This window comes from Ambystoma mexicanum, chromosome 9, assembly GCF_040938575.1.
Source record: "Ambystoma mexicanum isolate Mex_15411 chromosome 9, UKY_AmexF1_1, whole genome shotgun sequence".
Classification (NCBI taxonomy): Eukaryota; Metazoa; Chordata; class Amphibia; order Caudata; family Ambystomatidae; genus Ambystoma; species Ambystoma mexicanum.
The window spans coordinates 1,467,895,634-1,467,912,599 of record NC_090931.1 but is presented as its reverse complement, the minus strand read 5'-3'; the positions used below and the strand labels follow the sequence as shown (position 1 = coordinate 1,467,912,599).

Sequence of the window (16,966 nt, the reverse complement as noted above, 5' to 3'; positions counted from 1 at the left end):
GTAGGCAAATGGTGCTAGTTTCTGCCTCACGCTCATATATCCTTTGGGGGTTGCGTTGGGAGTGCGTAGTGGTCACAGTAAAGGCCAGTGGGACTATACTTTTGATGGGGGTTTTTGGTTTGATAGCACTGTGCCCCCCTGTGCAGTAGTGGATTGTGCACTTAGTTTCGTCCCTTTCCGAGACACGTCAGTGTTGCTTTGATGGGCGTTCCGTTTTATATGCAGATGTTCAGCACCAGGGTTGGTCCTCTAATGTCTCTGTAGCGTGTGGCTTAGTGTCCAGCTGTCCCACACTGCCTTTTCCCCTTTGGCCTTACGTGTGGTGCGTTGGGTTGGTTCCTTTACCTCTTATTCAAAGAAGAGTCGATTCGCAAGGTCACGTTGCTTCAAGCGTGCGGGAGGATGTCTTCAGAATGATTCCGGGGGCAGCTTGTTATGTTGGGGGTCTGCCGGAGCCACTCCTATTGAGTATTTGTTTCAGTTTAGATGTCCTTGGTCTGTTCTTTATCTCTTGGGGGACAATAGGCGGCAGTGACGCTTGTAGGTCCTTGATGTGGCTCACATCCAGTTCTGTCCTGGTGGTCGGGCCAAATGAGGATCGTTGTGCGATGCCTTCAATTCACCTGTTATGAGAGAGTGTTTAGCGCACCAGTCTCTGGGCAGTGAATTTGATTGAAGTCTGCGGGGGCTTCAAACTGTGTTGCTACCGGGGGCACACAGGCTTCCTCCCCTGCATACAGTTGGGTTGGGTGCCGTTGTCGTTAAGTGTAGTCTGATTCACCCCAGCATGTGTTTGGAACTTTAATTTGACTGTCTCTTTATTTGCCCCTTACTCGTATTGGCGGCGTTGCGCAGATGGAATGTTCCTATGCAGCCTGTGGGAGCCGGATTCATTAACTCTGCATCATAAAGTATTAAGGGTGCGTTCAGGGTGGATGCACCTATAGCTCAGCGGGAATGTTGAGGTTTGGCAGTGGGGAAGTCTGTATTTGCTGGACTCACCGCTTGTTTTGTTGTGGGCTCTTTGCCTGCCTGATTCGTGGCGTGTCCCTCAGAGGATGTGCTCCGTGTTGATCCGGCTGCAGCTTAAGCAGAGGAGCGCGTGGGGGGGCCGGGGGCCTCACTTGGACGGCTGCCACCAGTCCTCTTCAGACAGGGGGGGCCTCTGGGTGCCCCCGCCACACGGGTCCGCTCTGTACACCGCACCGCAGCAAGGTGGTAGATGATTGGGGCCGGTCCCGCCGTGGTCCCGTATTATGGAAAGCGGGTCGCGGGGGATGGAGGATCGGGTGCGCCGTAGTCCGAGGGACCCACCTCTGCAGCTTGTTTCCTCTCGAGGGGGTTCTCCGGCTCCTCCACAACTCAACTTCGCACCGGTGCACTATTGCTTGAGGGGCCTTCCGCTTCGGTCGACACACGTGTGCATGTACAGTTTCAGTTTCGGTTGTCCGAGACCAGCCGGCTGTAGCTTCAAGGGTGCTTTCAGAGGGAATCCCGGCCCTATTTCCTTCGGGATTTTTTCCACAGGGGGTGTGGGGGGGGGGATATTCCTATTCCAACGGCGGTCTCACGGTACTTATTCGTGGGGGGGCCACAAGTGGGGGCTCGTTCCACTTTATGGGGCCGCAGCGACGGAGCTCACGCAGAGAGCATAGTTGCCTGTGCGCCCCCTGGTGGCCAGTTGTAGATGATATAATTTTAATGGATCAAACCGCATCGGCTTACAAAGAGCTCTTAAAACATTGGCTAATTATTCGTATGCAAACGGCCTCATTAGGAACGTGGAAAAAAACTAAAATTGTAAGTTTTACCAATCAAAGGAAGCCAATACAAATGCAATGGAAGGTAAATAATAGCACTATTGAGAGAGTACCTGATTGTGTTACCCATGAAAGCTGATGTCCAGGAATACATTGTACAGAAGGCAATGTGGAAACTAGCGACCATTATGGCGCTCATTAAAAATTGCTGTGGATACAGTCTTCTAGGTGTGTTGTATATAAACAAAGTCTGGTCCCTACCATTTTATATGGTATATATACAACCTTCGGCTAAAACCTGGTATAATACGCCAAGAAACCCCACAGGTGGCAACAGTGCACGATATAAGAACCTTTAACATAACCTAATGCCATTAAATAGAATGCTGAATATAAAACTCTGCAACTTATACTTAAATCTTATTAAGCATCAAGAAATTGACATACACAAGTTTATCTGTAAAGAATTGAATACCAAGGATGATGATACACTATTGAAGAATCTTGATGAAAGGGTGAAAACATTCATACAAATGATAGCATCAAGTCCTGATTGGTCACTGGATTTCGTTTTGTAACAAAATAATCAGCATGAAAGGACCAGATTTGGGACAGTTGTAACAACGTCATGCATGTAACTCAGTATATGTGCAGGCAACATTTAATAGAATATATCTATAATAAAGGATTATTTGTTGAAATTCCCTGGTCCTAGTGTCAGGAGGCTTTTTGTCATTAAGAAGATTTAACTTCCTCACGTGCCTGGCAGTGAAGGGGCCTAGATTGAAAATTGCTCGTAATGAACGTTACTGTTAGAACCTGTGGCAATAAGGCCAGATTAGAATCGTCGAGGCATCTTTTGATTGAGTGCGAAGCCTTGAAAAGGATGCTGTACTTAACCAAACTTGGGTATATATATGAGTGCTTGAGAACGGATGATTTCTGGAGACACTGCTTAGCTGGAAAGAACCTTTCCCTAACAATTGCACTAATGAGTTTCTTGCAGGAAATGAAGAAATGAACTGGTAGTTGCAACCGGGCCAGAGGATGCAACCAATCGGGTTGCTTGAATTGCCGGCTGGATATACTGATACAAGCCTGCGTTCCAAGCACGCTGATGGCTGCTTCCCCCACCCCACCATCTTCCCCCCAACCCTGCCTTTCCTTCTAATTTCCCGCCCCTCGCCCCCCCAGCCCCACTTACCTTATTACTTCAGCGGTCGGCCGCTCCATTCCCTCCTGGCCACCATGGAAATGGAAACGGGACTCGTATGGCAGTCATCTTAAGTAAGCATTTTGTTCCAATGAACGGGACACCGTGAGGCAATCCCGTTCATTGAAACAAAATACATTCTCTTAGCACAAGTTTCCGGATTGCAAACCTGGGGTGCTAATAGCCATAAGCGCACATTCCACGGTCTGGAACGCGTGGTAACGGCACCAGGACCCTTGCTAACGGGTGCTTATGGCTTAATTATTTGTTATTTTAGTAAGTTACTGGTATGCATATTTGTAATAATTTCATGTAGAAGAGTTATCATATTGTAAAACGAATTTGTCTTGAAAGTTAGGATTATAGCTGTAAAACACAATACATTTCATTAAAAAAAATAGTATGGGTAAACAAAGCAGATGCTAATCTGTGGAATAGGAATGCCTGGGTTAAGGGAGGGTTTTGATTTTACTAGACGAGAGAGTGAAGGATGGCCCTTAAAGCAGTTACAATAATTTTATTAAAAACCATTGGACCGTCTCTGGGAGTTGGAGTGTTATTAAGGCCATCTTTTACAGTACAAAATATAATTCCATTAGTAAAGTGCTGAGAAATGACTTCCATAGATCACCATACTGAAGTTCACTTGTGCAGGCATGATTCCTTCTGCGGATACTAAGCATTGCTCTTTATAGTCAAAGGACCAGAGTTGGCTGATGATTTCAATTTCCTGAAATAATAGATGAAATAATCTCAGTAGGAAAATGTCTGTTTTTTCATGTATCTCCCTTGTTCGAATCTTTGGTACAGGGCCTTGTTTAGGTTTTTTATTTTCAGCACAAAGTTTTCTCTTCTCTAAAAAGGGTTCTTACAAGAATAAAGATTATGTCTATTATAAATTAATCTATGTCTGCCAAGTCCATTCTGCTCGTTGTAAGATTGCGCTGCTTCTGTAATGTCCTTAGTGTGCAGGATCAACCTCGGTTTGCTGAAGCATGTATGGATGGGCTCTCACTTTTGTTCCGAGACCTGTAAGGACACAGTAGTCAGGTCTGTCAGTGTGCAAGAATGCATCATTTTTTAGAGGATGGCTGTGTATAAAAATAATAATAATAATAATAATAATATGCCTTCTGCGAGTTTCTAAGGGAAGCTCAGTAAATGCGCACTTGACTATATAACCATGTGTCCCAGACAGTCTCTGTTTGTAAAGCTGTGCTCCGTTAGGCAGGTATGCGTGTGTTCTCGCACACTGTCTGTAACCTTCTTCTTTGTATTTCAGGGATGACCTCGGACAGACTCCATTCTCTGTATCTGCAGATAAATTGACCAGAACTGCCTTTCGGAAGTACAGCGCCAAGCATCCAGGCAAATACAATTATATGAAAGCCCTGGTATGTGTATGCAAAGTCAGACATGTTTTGTGATCATGCAGGTGTGGCACTGGGCAAGGATTATTAACAACTGTGATAGAGGGCTCTAGTTTATGGGTATCTAGACTCACCCAATAACATCCCTCTCCTCCATCGGATGCAATCATTAATCTTTTTATTTTTATTTTGCCTGTATCACTTTTCATCTCACTACTCTACTTGTGGTGTTTATAGATACACACATATACAAGTACAAAGTGATGGCAGGAAAACACCTCCTGGCCCTTGCAGTCGGTCTGTTTCCCTACATTTTGTTGCACAGCACCTCCTGGCTGGCCCTCACAGTCTGTCTGTTTCCCTACATTTTGTTGCACAGCGCCTCCTGGCTGGCCCTCACAGTCTGTCTGTTTCCCTACATTTTGTTGCACAGCGCCTCCTGGCTGGCCCTTGCAGGCTGTCTGTTTCCCTACCTTTTGTTGCACCACATCTCATAACCCTGGTAGTCTGGAATACAGATGGTGGAGAAAAAGAGAGGGGAAACAAAATAGTGGCCCATAGGTGTCAAAGGGACTGCACTAAAACTCTGACTAATGCTTAACAAGCAAAGCTTACTGGAAGCATTTACATTTCAGTAAAACAAAATGTGTGCATTCGAAAGAAAATCAAAACTGGAAGTGAAAGCAGGAGATAAAGTTAGATAATTGCTGTGTACCCAGGAAGCATGCTAATGGAAAGCATTCCATTTGTGGCGAGTTTCCTGGAGTTGAGCGATTGTTGCAGAGATGTTCTGTACCTTTTGAGGCTGTGGTGTTGCTGCAGGCTCAGTTGGAAAAAACATAGCTTTTTCAATGCAGGGATGGGGTCACAAGACAGCAGAGCCCCACCCATCAAGCCCTGAAATTAACACTCTGGCATTGTGAGCAATGTCACTAAAACCCCTCAATCTCTTCGAGCTAAGAACACCCTTCCGCTGGGCACAGGGATGGTTAGTGAATCAATCTGCCCTTTTTGGCTCTCCAGATGTTTTGAACTACTGGATCACACACTCTACCTACAGAGAAGAGCTTCACTGCCATTTGGTGCGCTCAAAAGACCACCCTTCCAGTCATAGAGCCCATATTTTTGTGCAGACCACAATGAACTACTTTTAGCAAAATTTGGTTCAACAGCCCCATCAAATTACAGATCTCCACGTATAACCTCCCCATCACCTCTACCATTAAGCATTATCAATTCCCAAACCGCTAAGAACTCTCCCCGCCTCAAATGCTAGGAGTATTTTTAGACTGCAGATCTTCCACCACCTGAGCTATAACAAAGGGACCTGCACCGCCAAATACAGAGCTATGCAATGAATCTGGGCACCCTCGATTTGCATCACCAGTCAAAATAATAAAGGATGAGTCTTCATTTCCGACCCCCTACTTAGAATATCAGAAAAGCATGGCCCTCAGCGGGTGGGCATGCTCCAGATTGTAGGGAGTATATATTCATATACAGCCAAGACTCAACCTCCTGTATATTAATCGGCATATCAGTTTCGACTGCGAACAGAAAGCCTCCTTCAGGACGACAGGGTTTCCCCTCAGCCCTTTTAAGAATCAGTTGGTAACCATCTAAGGTGACCACTTCACACAACCGCACTTAAGTAATTACGTGATGAATTATTTGAAAGAAAACTATTAAAGTCCTGCAATTTCCATGGTATTCATTTTAAGACCATATGCTTTCAATCAGGAGGATTGATGGGGTGCTGGTCGAAGTACAAGAGGCAGCCACGACCAATCCATGACATCTACTTGATCACTCCTAGTGTTGGAATCAGCATGCTTACAATTATGTAAGTCAGTGCACTCTTGCTGCACTCTATCCAAAGTTTCCCCGTCTCGACTGAAGGAATGGGTTTAGCATGTGGAATGCAGAGGGAAAAACATGGTAATGAATTTCTTAAATGTCTGCGCCTCTGTTTCACTACATTAAAGTCTGCTTCCTTTTAAAACCAACTTTAAAATTGCAGGTGTCCTAAAATAAATGTACACGTGCAAGATTAGAAAAAATCACAAAATTCACTTGGTCAATATCATATGTAGAAACGACTCTTAGGGCAGGGATTTCAAATAACAATTGCATTACGTGACATTTGTTTACAGGGGGTTGATGAGGTTACTGAACATTTGCCTAGTTCTAATCAAAAAAGGTTATATAATTTGACCAAAGACTGTGGGAGTAAATGTATCTCACCTAACCAGGGAGGTGCAGGGCACTCGAAGCATTGAGAGGATGCCTGGCTAATTTCTCAAATTCTGCAGAGTACCTCTTTCAGGTAGCGAAAGTTGAGATTCCATTAGACTTTTTAACTGCTCCATGAAATTACTTGTGTTCACAGCCTTTGTAGGTGAAACACCTTCCTCTAAATTGACCCCACGTGCCCCCTCTTCTAAACCTAAGCATGCATGTAATAACCTTGCATCCACATCCAAGTGTATTGTGTCCAAGAGCGTGCACATGTCGGAGGGGCAAAGATCTGTTTAGTGGCTGTAGTTAATTTGTTAAAATACAATGTTATGGAGTTTTTATTCACTAGGTTTTTAGTCTTGTCAATTACCACAGAGTCCAGTGTTCGCAGTGAATGGGTTTTAGTTATCCTACTGCGTAAATTGTAACCATTTATGTTAGCACGGTAAGGTGAGGGAGTAATCATAAGGAGAGGTCTGCTTGTGTTCCACAATGAAAAGCGCCCCAGTACAGGGTCATAAGAGCTGCTAATAGAGCCCCGGCGGGCTGCGTAGAGTGCATTGACTACTGGACACTTGGCAAGACGCTTCTCTCCGCTGCTGCGCTTTAGTTGTAGTGTTCTCCTCTACCTGCAAGCTCCTCCCCTGGACTGCACTCCACCATGTCTGCGTCGACTACGTGTCACTTGGCAATACACTTCACGCTTTTTCTTTCTTTATCACGTTACTTGTTTGTTTCATTGCATTTCTTTATTGATCTGCATTTTAATATAAAGTGTAGGTAATCTCATTTTGAGATTACTGTGTTTATATAGAATTGTGTGAATTTAAGTGTGCTTTGTAGTATATAGCATTCTTAATTGTTACTTGCTTAGTGTGGTAAGGCCTAATAGCTAGCACACTTGTATACATCTTTGTGGAACTCTGTTAATTTATTGTCTCCAGAAAAAAAACCTGTTGGGTGTTAACTGCATGTACAAGCTAGCACATGATCTCTCAAGTCTGCCTTACTGCTCAGCGCACGCTACTTTGAGAGTTTTGTAAGACCAATGGTGAAAAGTACTTTCACATCTTCTAGATTGGCTCCTCAGAACCCTCCCACAGGGCTAATTCTGAAAATCCCCCAAAACCTGCCTACTTTTACACCTGATCAGAGTGATCTGTAAGGGAGAACATAATGACCTTGTGGGGGGTTGGGACTTGTAGGTGTTCCAGCAAGAAGCAATACCGTGGCCCACTATTGTTTTGTCTCCCCTTTGCCTCCTGTGGTTAGCTGCAGACTGAAGTCTCTTAGAAACCTGCTGATAACTGCAGTGGAAAGGGGGAAGGATTAATGTCTGACGATCCACTCCACCACTACACGTGATGAGTTCTCTCTCCGTTCTCTATTAATTGATTTCTCTCTTTTCCCTTTCCCTTCCTTCTCTCCCTTTCCATCCTTTCCTTTCTTTTTCCTTTTTTGTGTGCAACTGTCTCTCACTTTCTTCGCTTTAACCCGCCAGCTTCATGGTTTCATCCTTTTCCGGTAAACTCTATATTTGATACTAAATGTATCTGTTTCTCCACCTTTTTTAAGATCCCACCCCCATTAACTGCTGAGCTTGAAACTAAGAAAGAGGAGAAGAAACGTGCCCAGAAACTTCTGAAGAAACAGCGTGAGAAGGCTGAGAAGGAAGAGAAGAAACGGAAAGAGGAGGAGGAGGCAGAAAAGAAGCGGTTTGCATCCCTGAGTGACCGTGAGAAGGTGAGGCTGCAGTTTGTGATCAGAGTAGTGATCGGAGTAGACTTCAATCTGTGGAAAAGGCCAGGGTGAGGCTTCTTTAAGAAGACTTCCTGTGGAAAATGTTAGGGTGAGCCAGTGATTAGAAGAGGGAAGGATGGGCCACTGTGGAGAAAAGGTTAAGGGTGGACCTCCCTGTGGTGCAAGCTTATCATGGACCTCTCTGCAGAAGAGGTCAATGTGGAAATGTGTGGGTAAGAGTCATAGTCCAGGAGACAAAACTCCTACTGAGTGTTTTTCTGGATCTACACCATTAGAGGAGAGGGAGTGCTTCAGAAGGCAAGATCCCAGCATGGGGTCTGTCACAGCAGTAGTCCATTTGAACATTACTTGGCCTGAGGGATGTAGAGAGGTATTTTATGGAGATTATAAAGTGAGGGTGAGCACATTTACCTGGGGAAGGCTGGGTCTATCAGGCAGGGGTGTTGTAGTCAGTGTGGTTCCTGTATAAAGGCTCCAGCTGCTGGAAATTGACCTCCAGATCGATCTATCTATCTATGGTATCTATAGAGCACCTATGGCCCCAAGGTAGATGCCTTATGCCCATAGGTTCTCTATAAATAACCAGCGCTATTCCTCAAGAGGGATAGGGAAGGGAGCAAGGTGACGGTCGAGGGCAAGCAGGAGAAAGTCCTCTGTGTCACTATGTAAAGGCTGTGCATGCGTAGGGAATTCTGGGCCCTGTCTTGTTACTGCGTCAGGGCTCTACCAGCTGAGCAATTCCCTAGGAGTCATTTTCACTGTATGAAGGTCTTATCGGTGTATGACCCCTGTGCCTCTTATCGCTGTCTAAAGATGTAGACTCAACCTGCTGGGGATTGATCTTAGTGGCATTTACTGAAAAACGGCTTCACGTGGGCGAACAACGAAACTAAGGCTAAAGGAAAACACTCTAACATACAAAGATATCTGTCCCTCACACATATACATACAACAAAAGTAATTCAGGTACTCTAATGGTTGTTCAGGTTCAACAAAACAGTATTCAGAACCACAGGAATTCTTTGATGCCCGTTGAATACAAGTGTCCAGCAGTTTTACGGACAAGATCCCCCTCAACGAGGAGTTCTGTCAGGCGATAGAGTGGTGGGGGGGATGGGATTTCAAACCCTGCCATACCAGGAGACAGTCACCACAGACACCTCTCTGAAAGGTTGGTGGGCTCACACCAGACATCTACATGCCAGAATTCTGTGGCTTCCGGAAGAGAGGGATCTGCACATAAACATACTGGAGCTATGGGCAGTGTTCTGGGCCCTCATGTCTTTCCTACTGTCTCGGAAGGGCAAGGTTGTGAGGATCTTCACGTACAACACCACCACCATGTTCTACATCAGGAAGCAAGGGAGCACTCGATCCCCAGCGCTCTCCAAGGAAACTCAGGGATTGTGGCACTGGGCCATCGGACAGGGGATGTTCCTCGTCCCGCTCCAACTGGCAGGCGTCAAGAACACCATCGCAGACTCCCTCGTCAGTGTTAGGCAGAATTGTATGCAGTACCCTCTGGGACCACCACACACAATTAGGACTACAGGTGTAAGCAAAACCAACCTTTGGTATAAGTCTGTACTACACAGTTTTTGGTAGCAGGGCTGAGCAGTCAGGCTTATCTCAAGAGGGAATGTGAGCAGTAATGATGTTACACAGAGATCTACAATCACAAGTATTCAAATAAACTCTTACTCTCAAGGTTTCTTGGTAAAACACTTATTAATTTATTTCACACCCAGTTATAAAATATTCACTAGAAGGAGGCAACTAAATATTATACACAAATATACTTCAGTACTAAGCTACAAGTTTCTGAGGCATTCAGAACACTTTGAAGTAGGAGCAAAAAGGCATAGGTTATTAGAATATCACAAAGAAAGTTCACAGTATTCTTAAACAGTGCAGATACTTTGAGTTCACCAGAAGAGTCAATAGAATTCAATAGGTTAGGCCAAAGTCAATGGGCTAAAGTCTTGGATAGCATAAAACAGTTCTGGTAAGTAAAACGGTAAAGTCTCTATAAAAGTTCTCAGATGTAGTTTGCGAAATGAAGAATCATATGCTGGGTCACAAGCTGATCAGGCCTGAAAGTTGCAAAAGTTTCACGCACCTTCGCAGTGAGAGATAAGTTCTCTCAATTGGGTTTTCACAGTACCTTTATAATGAAGAAAAAGATGCAGCTGAAGACTTCTGTTCCTGGCAGTTCCTGCAGATCTCGCTGTTCCTGAGCCTCAGTCGTGGGGACAAGAGGGAGGACGTCGGGGACTCCTGCACTGCACTGGGACTGGTCTAAAAGCTGGCAAATCTTCAATTCCGGTAGCTGTCTTCAAGCACACAAGCTGGTGTCCTACTCCCTGGTTATTCGGTTTCCTGCAGCACTCTGAGGAAAATACAACCAGCTCTGAGAATGGTATCTAGGTGGCTTACGAGTTGATTGGTTCCACCAACTCAAAGGGAGAAGTCGTCCTTGCAGGGGCTTCTCTGTCGAGGTGAACTTGGTGATTCGGACCTTCAGCAGGGCTTCACCGGGCAAACCAACAGGCCAGGAGTTGCAGCAGTCGTCCTCTTCAAGCTCGTCTTCGGTTCTTTCGTTCCAGTGGTCGACTTTGCCTTCCAAGCCAAGAGACTTGCATTTTATTCAGTTCTCTCCCATTCATTCCAGCCTAGCTGTCACTCACCCAGCAGGGTGGCTGTCCTTGCCGGACAGTCAGCCAGCCAATCACGCCAGTGTGCATTTGGGTTTCCTAGGAGACTAAGCACAGGGCTTTTCGGGCACCTCCCTCACTTCCTGCCCACCCCAGACACTCAGGCGCCAGAGGCAGTCTTCAGTCCTGAAGCCTGCCAAAAGTGTAGGAACAAAGGGACCAAACCTGTTTTGGCGCGCAGAGATAAACTCTAGAAGGACCTTTCCAAAAAGAAACGGCAAAAAAGGAGACCAGGACCTGTTTTTACAGAGGGGGCTCAGACGCCATCTTAAAAAACATGGCTCCTGCGATTTTTCATTACCCGTGTTCGCGAATGGGAAAAATCATGGTAGTTCGTTGTAAAACCACTGCCACCTGCCATTTCGATAGGAAAGGGTAGCATTTGACTGCTACATGAATATTTAGACACGGGATAGATACTAAGTAACCCCTCCAGCACTCTATTGTAAGATAGGGTGTGCTGGGTCTAGGAATTTAAAAAGACTAGTAAAGTCAATTTCACTTTACTTTCTCTGGGAAACAGTAGTTTATCCCAGGGAAGGTATTTAAACCCTGGGACAGCCTGAAAGGCTTCCCTGTGTCACTGCACTGAGGGTGCTGTGCAACACAAATGAAAAGGTGATGCCTATGGAGTTGTCTAAAACTCCATAATCAAAGAACACACGAGTAAAACACACATCAAACTACATGAGAGAGTGGGGAAAAAAGGCTCACACTCTCTCCAGGTAAAATAATCAGGTCCTCAAAAATCCAGCAAAGTTGCTGGGGGTCTCTAAGGTGAAGGGAATTAGCACATTTATGAGAATTCTCCCTAACAGTCAGGAAACTGCACGCCTGCCACGAAGAGGGAGCGTAGTCAAGATCAGGTGGACCTTCTGTTTCTTTAATGGGGCAGACCCCTGATCGATATTTTTGCCACAGCTGCAAACTCCAAATGCCAGAAGTTTGGCAGCAGATTCCGCCAACCGAGTAGCTTGGGGGACGTGTTCTCCTTCCTGTGGGAGGTTCTGTTTCTGTACTCCTTTCCCCCGTTTCCTCTCCTTCTACATGTGATCAACACACTCGGACAGTGTCAGTGCAGGATGATACTCACTGCCCCGGCGTGTTCGAGGCAGATTTGTTATCCAAACCTCCTCAGCCTATCGGCGTCGCCTCCAGTCAAGTTGCCGGTACTTCTGAATCTGCTCACCAGAGAGGGGGGGGCGCAATCCTTCATCATGACCCTGGATCCCTGAACCTGAATGCATGGCTCCTACAGCCTTAAAGTTTGGGGGTTATGAGCTGCCAACGGACTGCAGGGAGGTCCTCGCCAAAGCCAGGGCGTTGTTGACACTAATGTGCTATGACCAGAAGTGGAAGCCTTTTTCTATGTGGTGCCAGTCGCAGATGATTACCCGTCTGAAAACCAACCTTTGGTATAAGTCTGTACCACACACTTTTGGTAGTGAGCTGAGCAGCCAGGCTTATCTCAAGAGGGAATGTGAGCAGTAGCAGAAATTACATAGAAGTAGCGCAATCACAGTGGTTCAAGTAGACACTTACACTCAAGGTTTCTTGGTAAAATTACTTAAGCATTTATTTACACAGTCATTTAGAAAACTTTCACTAGTAGAAATCAACTCAATATTAAACACCAGTATACTACAGTATCAAACTCTAAGTTATAAAGACAGTTTGCGCTCCCTGAAAAAGGAGCCAAATGGCACTTCAGTACTTTTAAATAGGAATAAAAAGCATAGGTTTGTACAAAGGTTTAGAAAGACACTTCTTTTAGATAATGCAAAGGTTCAGTGTACCAGGAGGGTCAGTTCGATTCAATAGGCTAGGCCAAAGCCAATAGTCTAGTGTTCTTGGATAGGACAGCACAGTTCTGGTACAAAATGGAGAAGTCTTTGTAAAAGTCTTTAGAAGTAGTTTTGACGATAAAGAAAGATATGCTGGGTCACAAGCTGATTAGACCTGTGAGTTGGGAAAGTTTCACGAACTTCCACCGCGAGAGTTAGGATCTCTCAACCAAATGGCACAGTACCTTAAAGTGGAGCAAAAAGATGCAGCTGAAGACGTTGGTTCCTGGCAGGTCCTGCAGGTCTCGCTCTTCCTGAGCCTCAGTCGTGGGGACAAGAGGGAGGACATCGGGGGACTCCGGCACTGCACGGGATCGTTGTCAGAGCAAACAAAATGGCATCACTTCAGCTCAAGTAGCTGTGGCTTCCAAAAACAAACTAGTATCCTTCCCCCTGGTTAACCTTAACCAGCTCCGAGAATGGTATCCAGGCGTTTGCTGAGTTGATTGGTCCCACCAACTCAAAGGAAGTAGCCGTCCTTGAAGGAGCTTCTCTGTCGAGGGAGTTTCAGGCAATTCGGACCTGCAGCAGGGCTTCACCGGGCAAACCAATGGTCCAGGAGTTGCAGCAGTCGTCTTCCTTCAGCTCGTCTTCGGTTCTTTCGTTCCAGTGGTCGACTCTACCTTCCAGTCCTGGCGACTCGCCTTTTAAACAGTTTTCTCCCATTCATTCCAGCCTAGCTGCCACTCACCCAGCAGGGTGGCTGTCCTTGGCGGATTGCATTTGGGTCTCTTAGGAGACTACGCACAGGGAGTTTCTGGCACCTGCCTCACTTCCTGCCCACCCCAAACACTCAGACACCATGGGTGGACTTCAGTCCTGAAGCCCGCCAAAGGCTCACGAACAAAGGGACCAAACCTGGTTTGGCGCGCAGAGTTAAACCCAAGAAGGACCTTTCCACAAAGAAACAGCGAAAAAAGATGACCAGAGTCTGTTTTTACAGAGGGGTCTTGGGCGCCATATTAGAAAACATGGCTGACCCGATTTTTAGCTACCAGTGTTCGCGGTTGGGAAAAACCATGGCAGTTCGTTATAAAACCACTGCCACCAGCCATTTCAATAGGAAAGGGTAACATTTGACTGTTACAAGAGTGTTTAGATATAGGGGATGCTAGGCAGCCCCTCCAGCACTATATAGGAAGATAGTGTGTGGTGGGTCTACGAATTTAAAAAGACTAGTGAAGTCAATTTAACTTTACATCCTCTGGGAGACAGTAGTCAGTCTCAGAGAAGGTATTTAAACCTTGGGGACTCCAAAGGACACCCCTGTGCCACTGCACTAATGGTGCTGTGTGACACAACAATAAAAAGATGATGCCTATGGGGTTATCTAAAACTCCATAACCAAAGAACACAAGAGTAAAACACACATCAAAATACCTGGGAGAGTGGGACAAAAAGGCTCACACTCTCTCCAGGGAACAAAATAAGTCCTCAAAATCCAGCAAAGTTGCTGGGGGTCTCTAAGGTGAAGGGAAATAAGCACATTTCTGAGAATTCTCCCTAACACTCGTCTCCCCCAGACTAAGGGACAGGAGGATTTAATCCACCCCTGGATGAATCTCCTTACTCCAGTCGGTCAATCATTCTGGAGAGACCATCCACATTTTGGTGATTACATCCTGGCCTGTGTTCAACGGTAAAATCAAACCCTTGGAGGCTGATTGACCATCTCAGTAGTTTTGGGTTCTCCCCTTTCATCTGCATTAACCATCTCAAGGGTTGGTGGTCAGTCTGAATCACAAAAGTATTTCTTTACAAGTATGGTCTAAACTTCTTCAGTGACCACACAATAGCAAAGCATTCTCTTTCAATGGTTGCCCACCTTGTTTCTGGTTCCTTCAACTTCCTGCTAATGAAGCAGATGGGGTTCTCCCTACCTTTCTCATCCAGCTGACTCAAAACTGCACCTATACCTGTATTGGAGGCATCTGTCTGCACAATGAAGGTTTGGCTATAGTCAGGAGCTCTCAGGACTGGAACTTGACAAAGGGCTTTCTTAAGTCCTTCAAATGCCTTACTGCACTCCTCTTTCCATCTGACCTTTTTGGGAAATTTGGGTAAGGAGACTACATTTAAGGGAGAAGCTATGGGCCCATAGTTCTCAATGAAGTTCCTATAATAACCAGTGAGACCCAAGAAGGCTCTCACTTGGGTTTGAGTAGTAGGGGTGGCCCAGTCTTGTACAGCTTGTACCTTACTAGGCAATGGCCTTATTTCACCACCTCCTCCCTCATGTCCAAGGTAGACCACTTTGATCTGACCAATTTGACATTTACCTGCCTTTATGGTCAGACGGGCCTGCTCAAGAGCCTTCAAAACATATCCTAAGTGGTCAACATGTTCTTTCCAAGTAGGGCTGAACACTGCAATGTCATCCAAGTATGCCATGTAGAAGTCCTCCATCCCATTCAGAACTTGATTAACCATCCTTTGGAATGTTGCAGGTGCATTCTTTAGTCCAAAAGGCATTACCTTAAACTGGTAGAGGCCTGCTGGGGTTGAAAATGCAGTTTTCGAATGGATTGTGTCCTCCCACGTATTCCTCATCTTGTGATATTCGTTATCGCAAGCTTCGCTGCTTTGGAAAAAAATGTCGGCAGAGGGCGCTGTGCTCGAGGTCGTGGCGTCGATTGTCCCTCGATGGGCTCCGTTCCGTGTCGACGTCACTGCTGGTATTAATAGCTCGAGCCGCTCCCGTTGGCTTCAGTTCCGTTTTTCCGATTGCTTCGCTCTCGTGAACGGCGCACTTCGAGATTTTCTGTCCGAAAATGTCATCATCATCTACTGCTTCTACACCCAAGACTGGGTTTAAGAAGTGTATCGACTGCGGTTAGAAGATGTCAATCACCGATCCTCACCGTATCCGTCTTTGGTGCCTGGTTTCAGATTATCAAACCGTCGTCTGGCTCCTGTCAGTCGATGACGGAGAAGGCCCTCCGTGAGAGGAAAGGTAAACTAGCGGTGGGGCGGCAGGCGTCGAAGGCCACTTCGAAGGCCTTGTCAAAAAGACATAAAAAATCATCCAATTCAAAAGAATTGGAACGTCACAAAAAACACTCAAAGAGATCCCAATCTCGTAGTAGATCGAGGCGATCTTCATCGTCATCTTCTAAAAAAGTTAAAAGGAGACATAGATCTCCATCATCATCCAATACATCGACTGAATTGGTTCGATGTCCTACAAAATCGGATTCCCCGAAAAATGGGAGGATTTTAGAAGAAAAATGATGGAGGTCTTTGAGAATGCGGCCTCGACCCCCTCAAAGAAACCCCAAAAGAGCCAGACCCCGGTCGCTCCATTGGACGACACAGGGAAGTCGGGAACTACTGCGGTAAAACCCAGTAGTATGGGTGAAACCCGTAAAACTCGAGTCGACAAATCGTCGAGAAATCCTCGAGAGTCGAGTGTTTCACCGATACCTCATAAAAAGCAGAAGTTGTCGAAAACATCCGCAACTTCGTCAACGCCATCGGCGCCGACAGCTTCGACATCGAAGCCTAAAATGTCTTTGACGCCTTTGTCGAAGACTTCAACGGGTTCGTCGAAGATTCCTTCGACGAAAAATCAGGAGGAAGAGAGGAGATTTATGGCCTTACCAAAATCAGACTTTTTTTAAGTCAATGTCGATGTCTTCAATTTTTGAAGAAACTGGCTTGGAGGATGAGGAAATCTCGCCTTTTGGAGTGCAATATGGCACTAGACAGGTTCCAGAGGAACTTATAGACCCTGAATCTAAGATGAGAGACCTGCGCGAGACTCTGCATTCTGCTAGTGGCATTGACACGTCACCTTAATTGGAGTTTTCTAGACCTGACCATGCAGAACATGCAGATTCAGGGTGCAGGAGTTTAATGAATAGAGTGGTAGAATATATGGGCTGGGGTAAAGCCTCACCCACTTTTGAACAGGACGATATGACGGACATAATAGCTCGGGGCCCCCAGAAAGATCCAGTTCACCCCTTCCATAGGGCGCTTCAGAGAACAGTGGAAAAGAACTGGGAAACCCCTGACAACATTGCTGCGGTAAACAGCAATTTTCCGAAGAAGTATAGAACTTCTA

At 45.8% G+C, this 16,966-nt stretch overlaps 1 protein-coding gene across 2 annotated transcripts in view; it reads left to right on the top strand.

Moving 5' to 3' along the window:
• The window catches only part of ANKZF1 (ankyrin repeat and zinc finger peptidyl tRNA hydrolase 1), an 803,428-nt gene that overhangs the window by 659,390 nt on the left and 127,072 nt on the right, over positions 1-16,966 (top strand). For both annotated transcript variants that reach the window (XM_069616921.1, XM_069616920.1), the window contains exons 13-14: positions 4,256-4,367; positions 8,157-8,324. In XM_069616921.1, the coding sequence (XP_069473022.1) occupies positions 4,256-4,367; positions 8,157-8,324 (280 nt within the window). The remainder of the gene's footprint in view (positions 1-4,255; positions 4,368-8,156; positions 8,325-16,966) is intronic.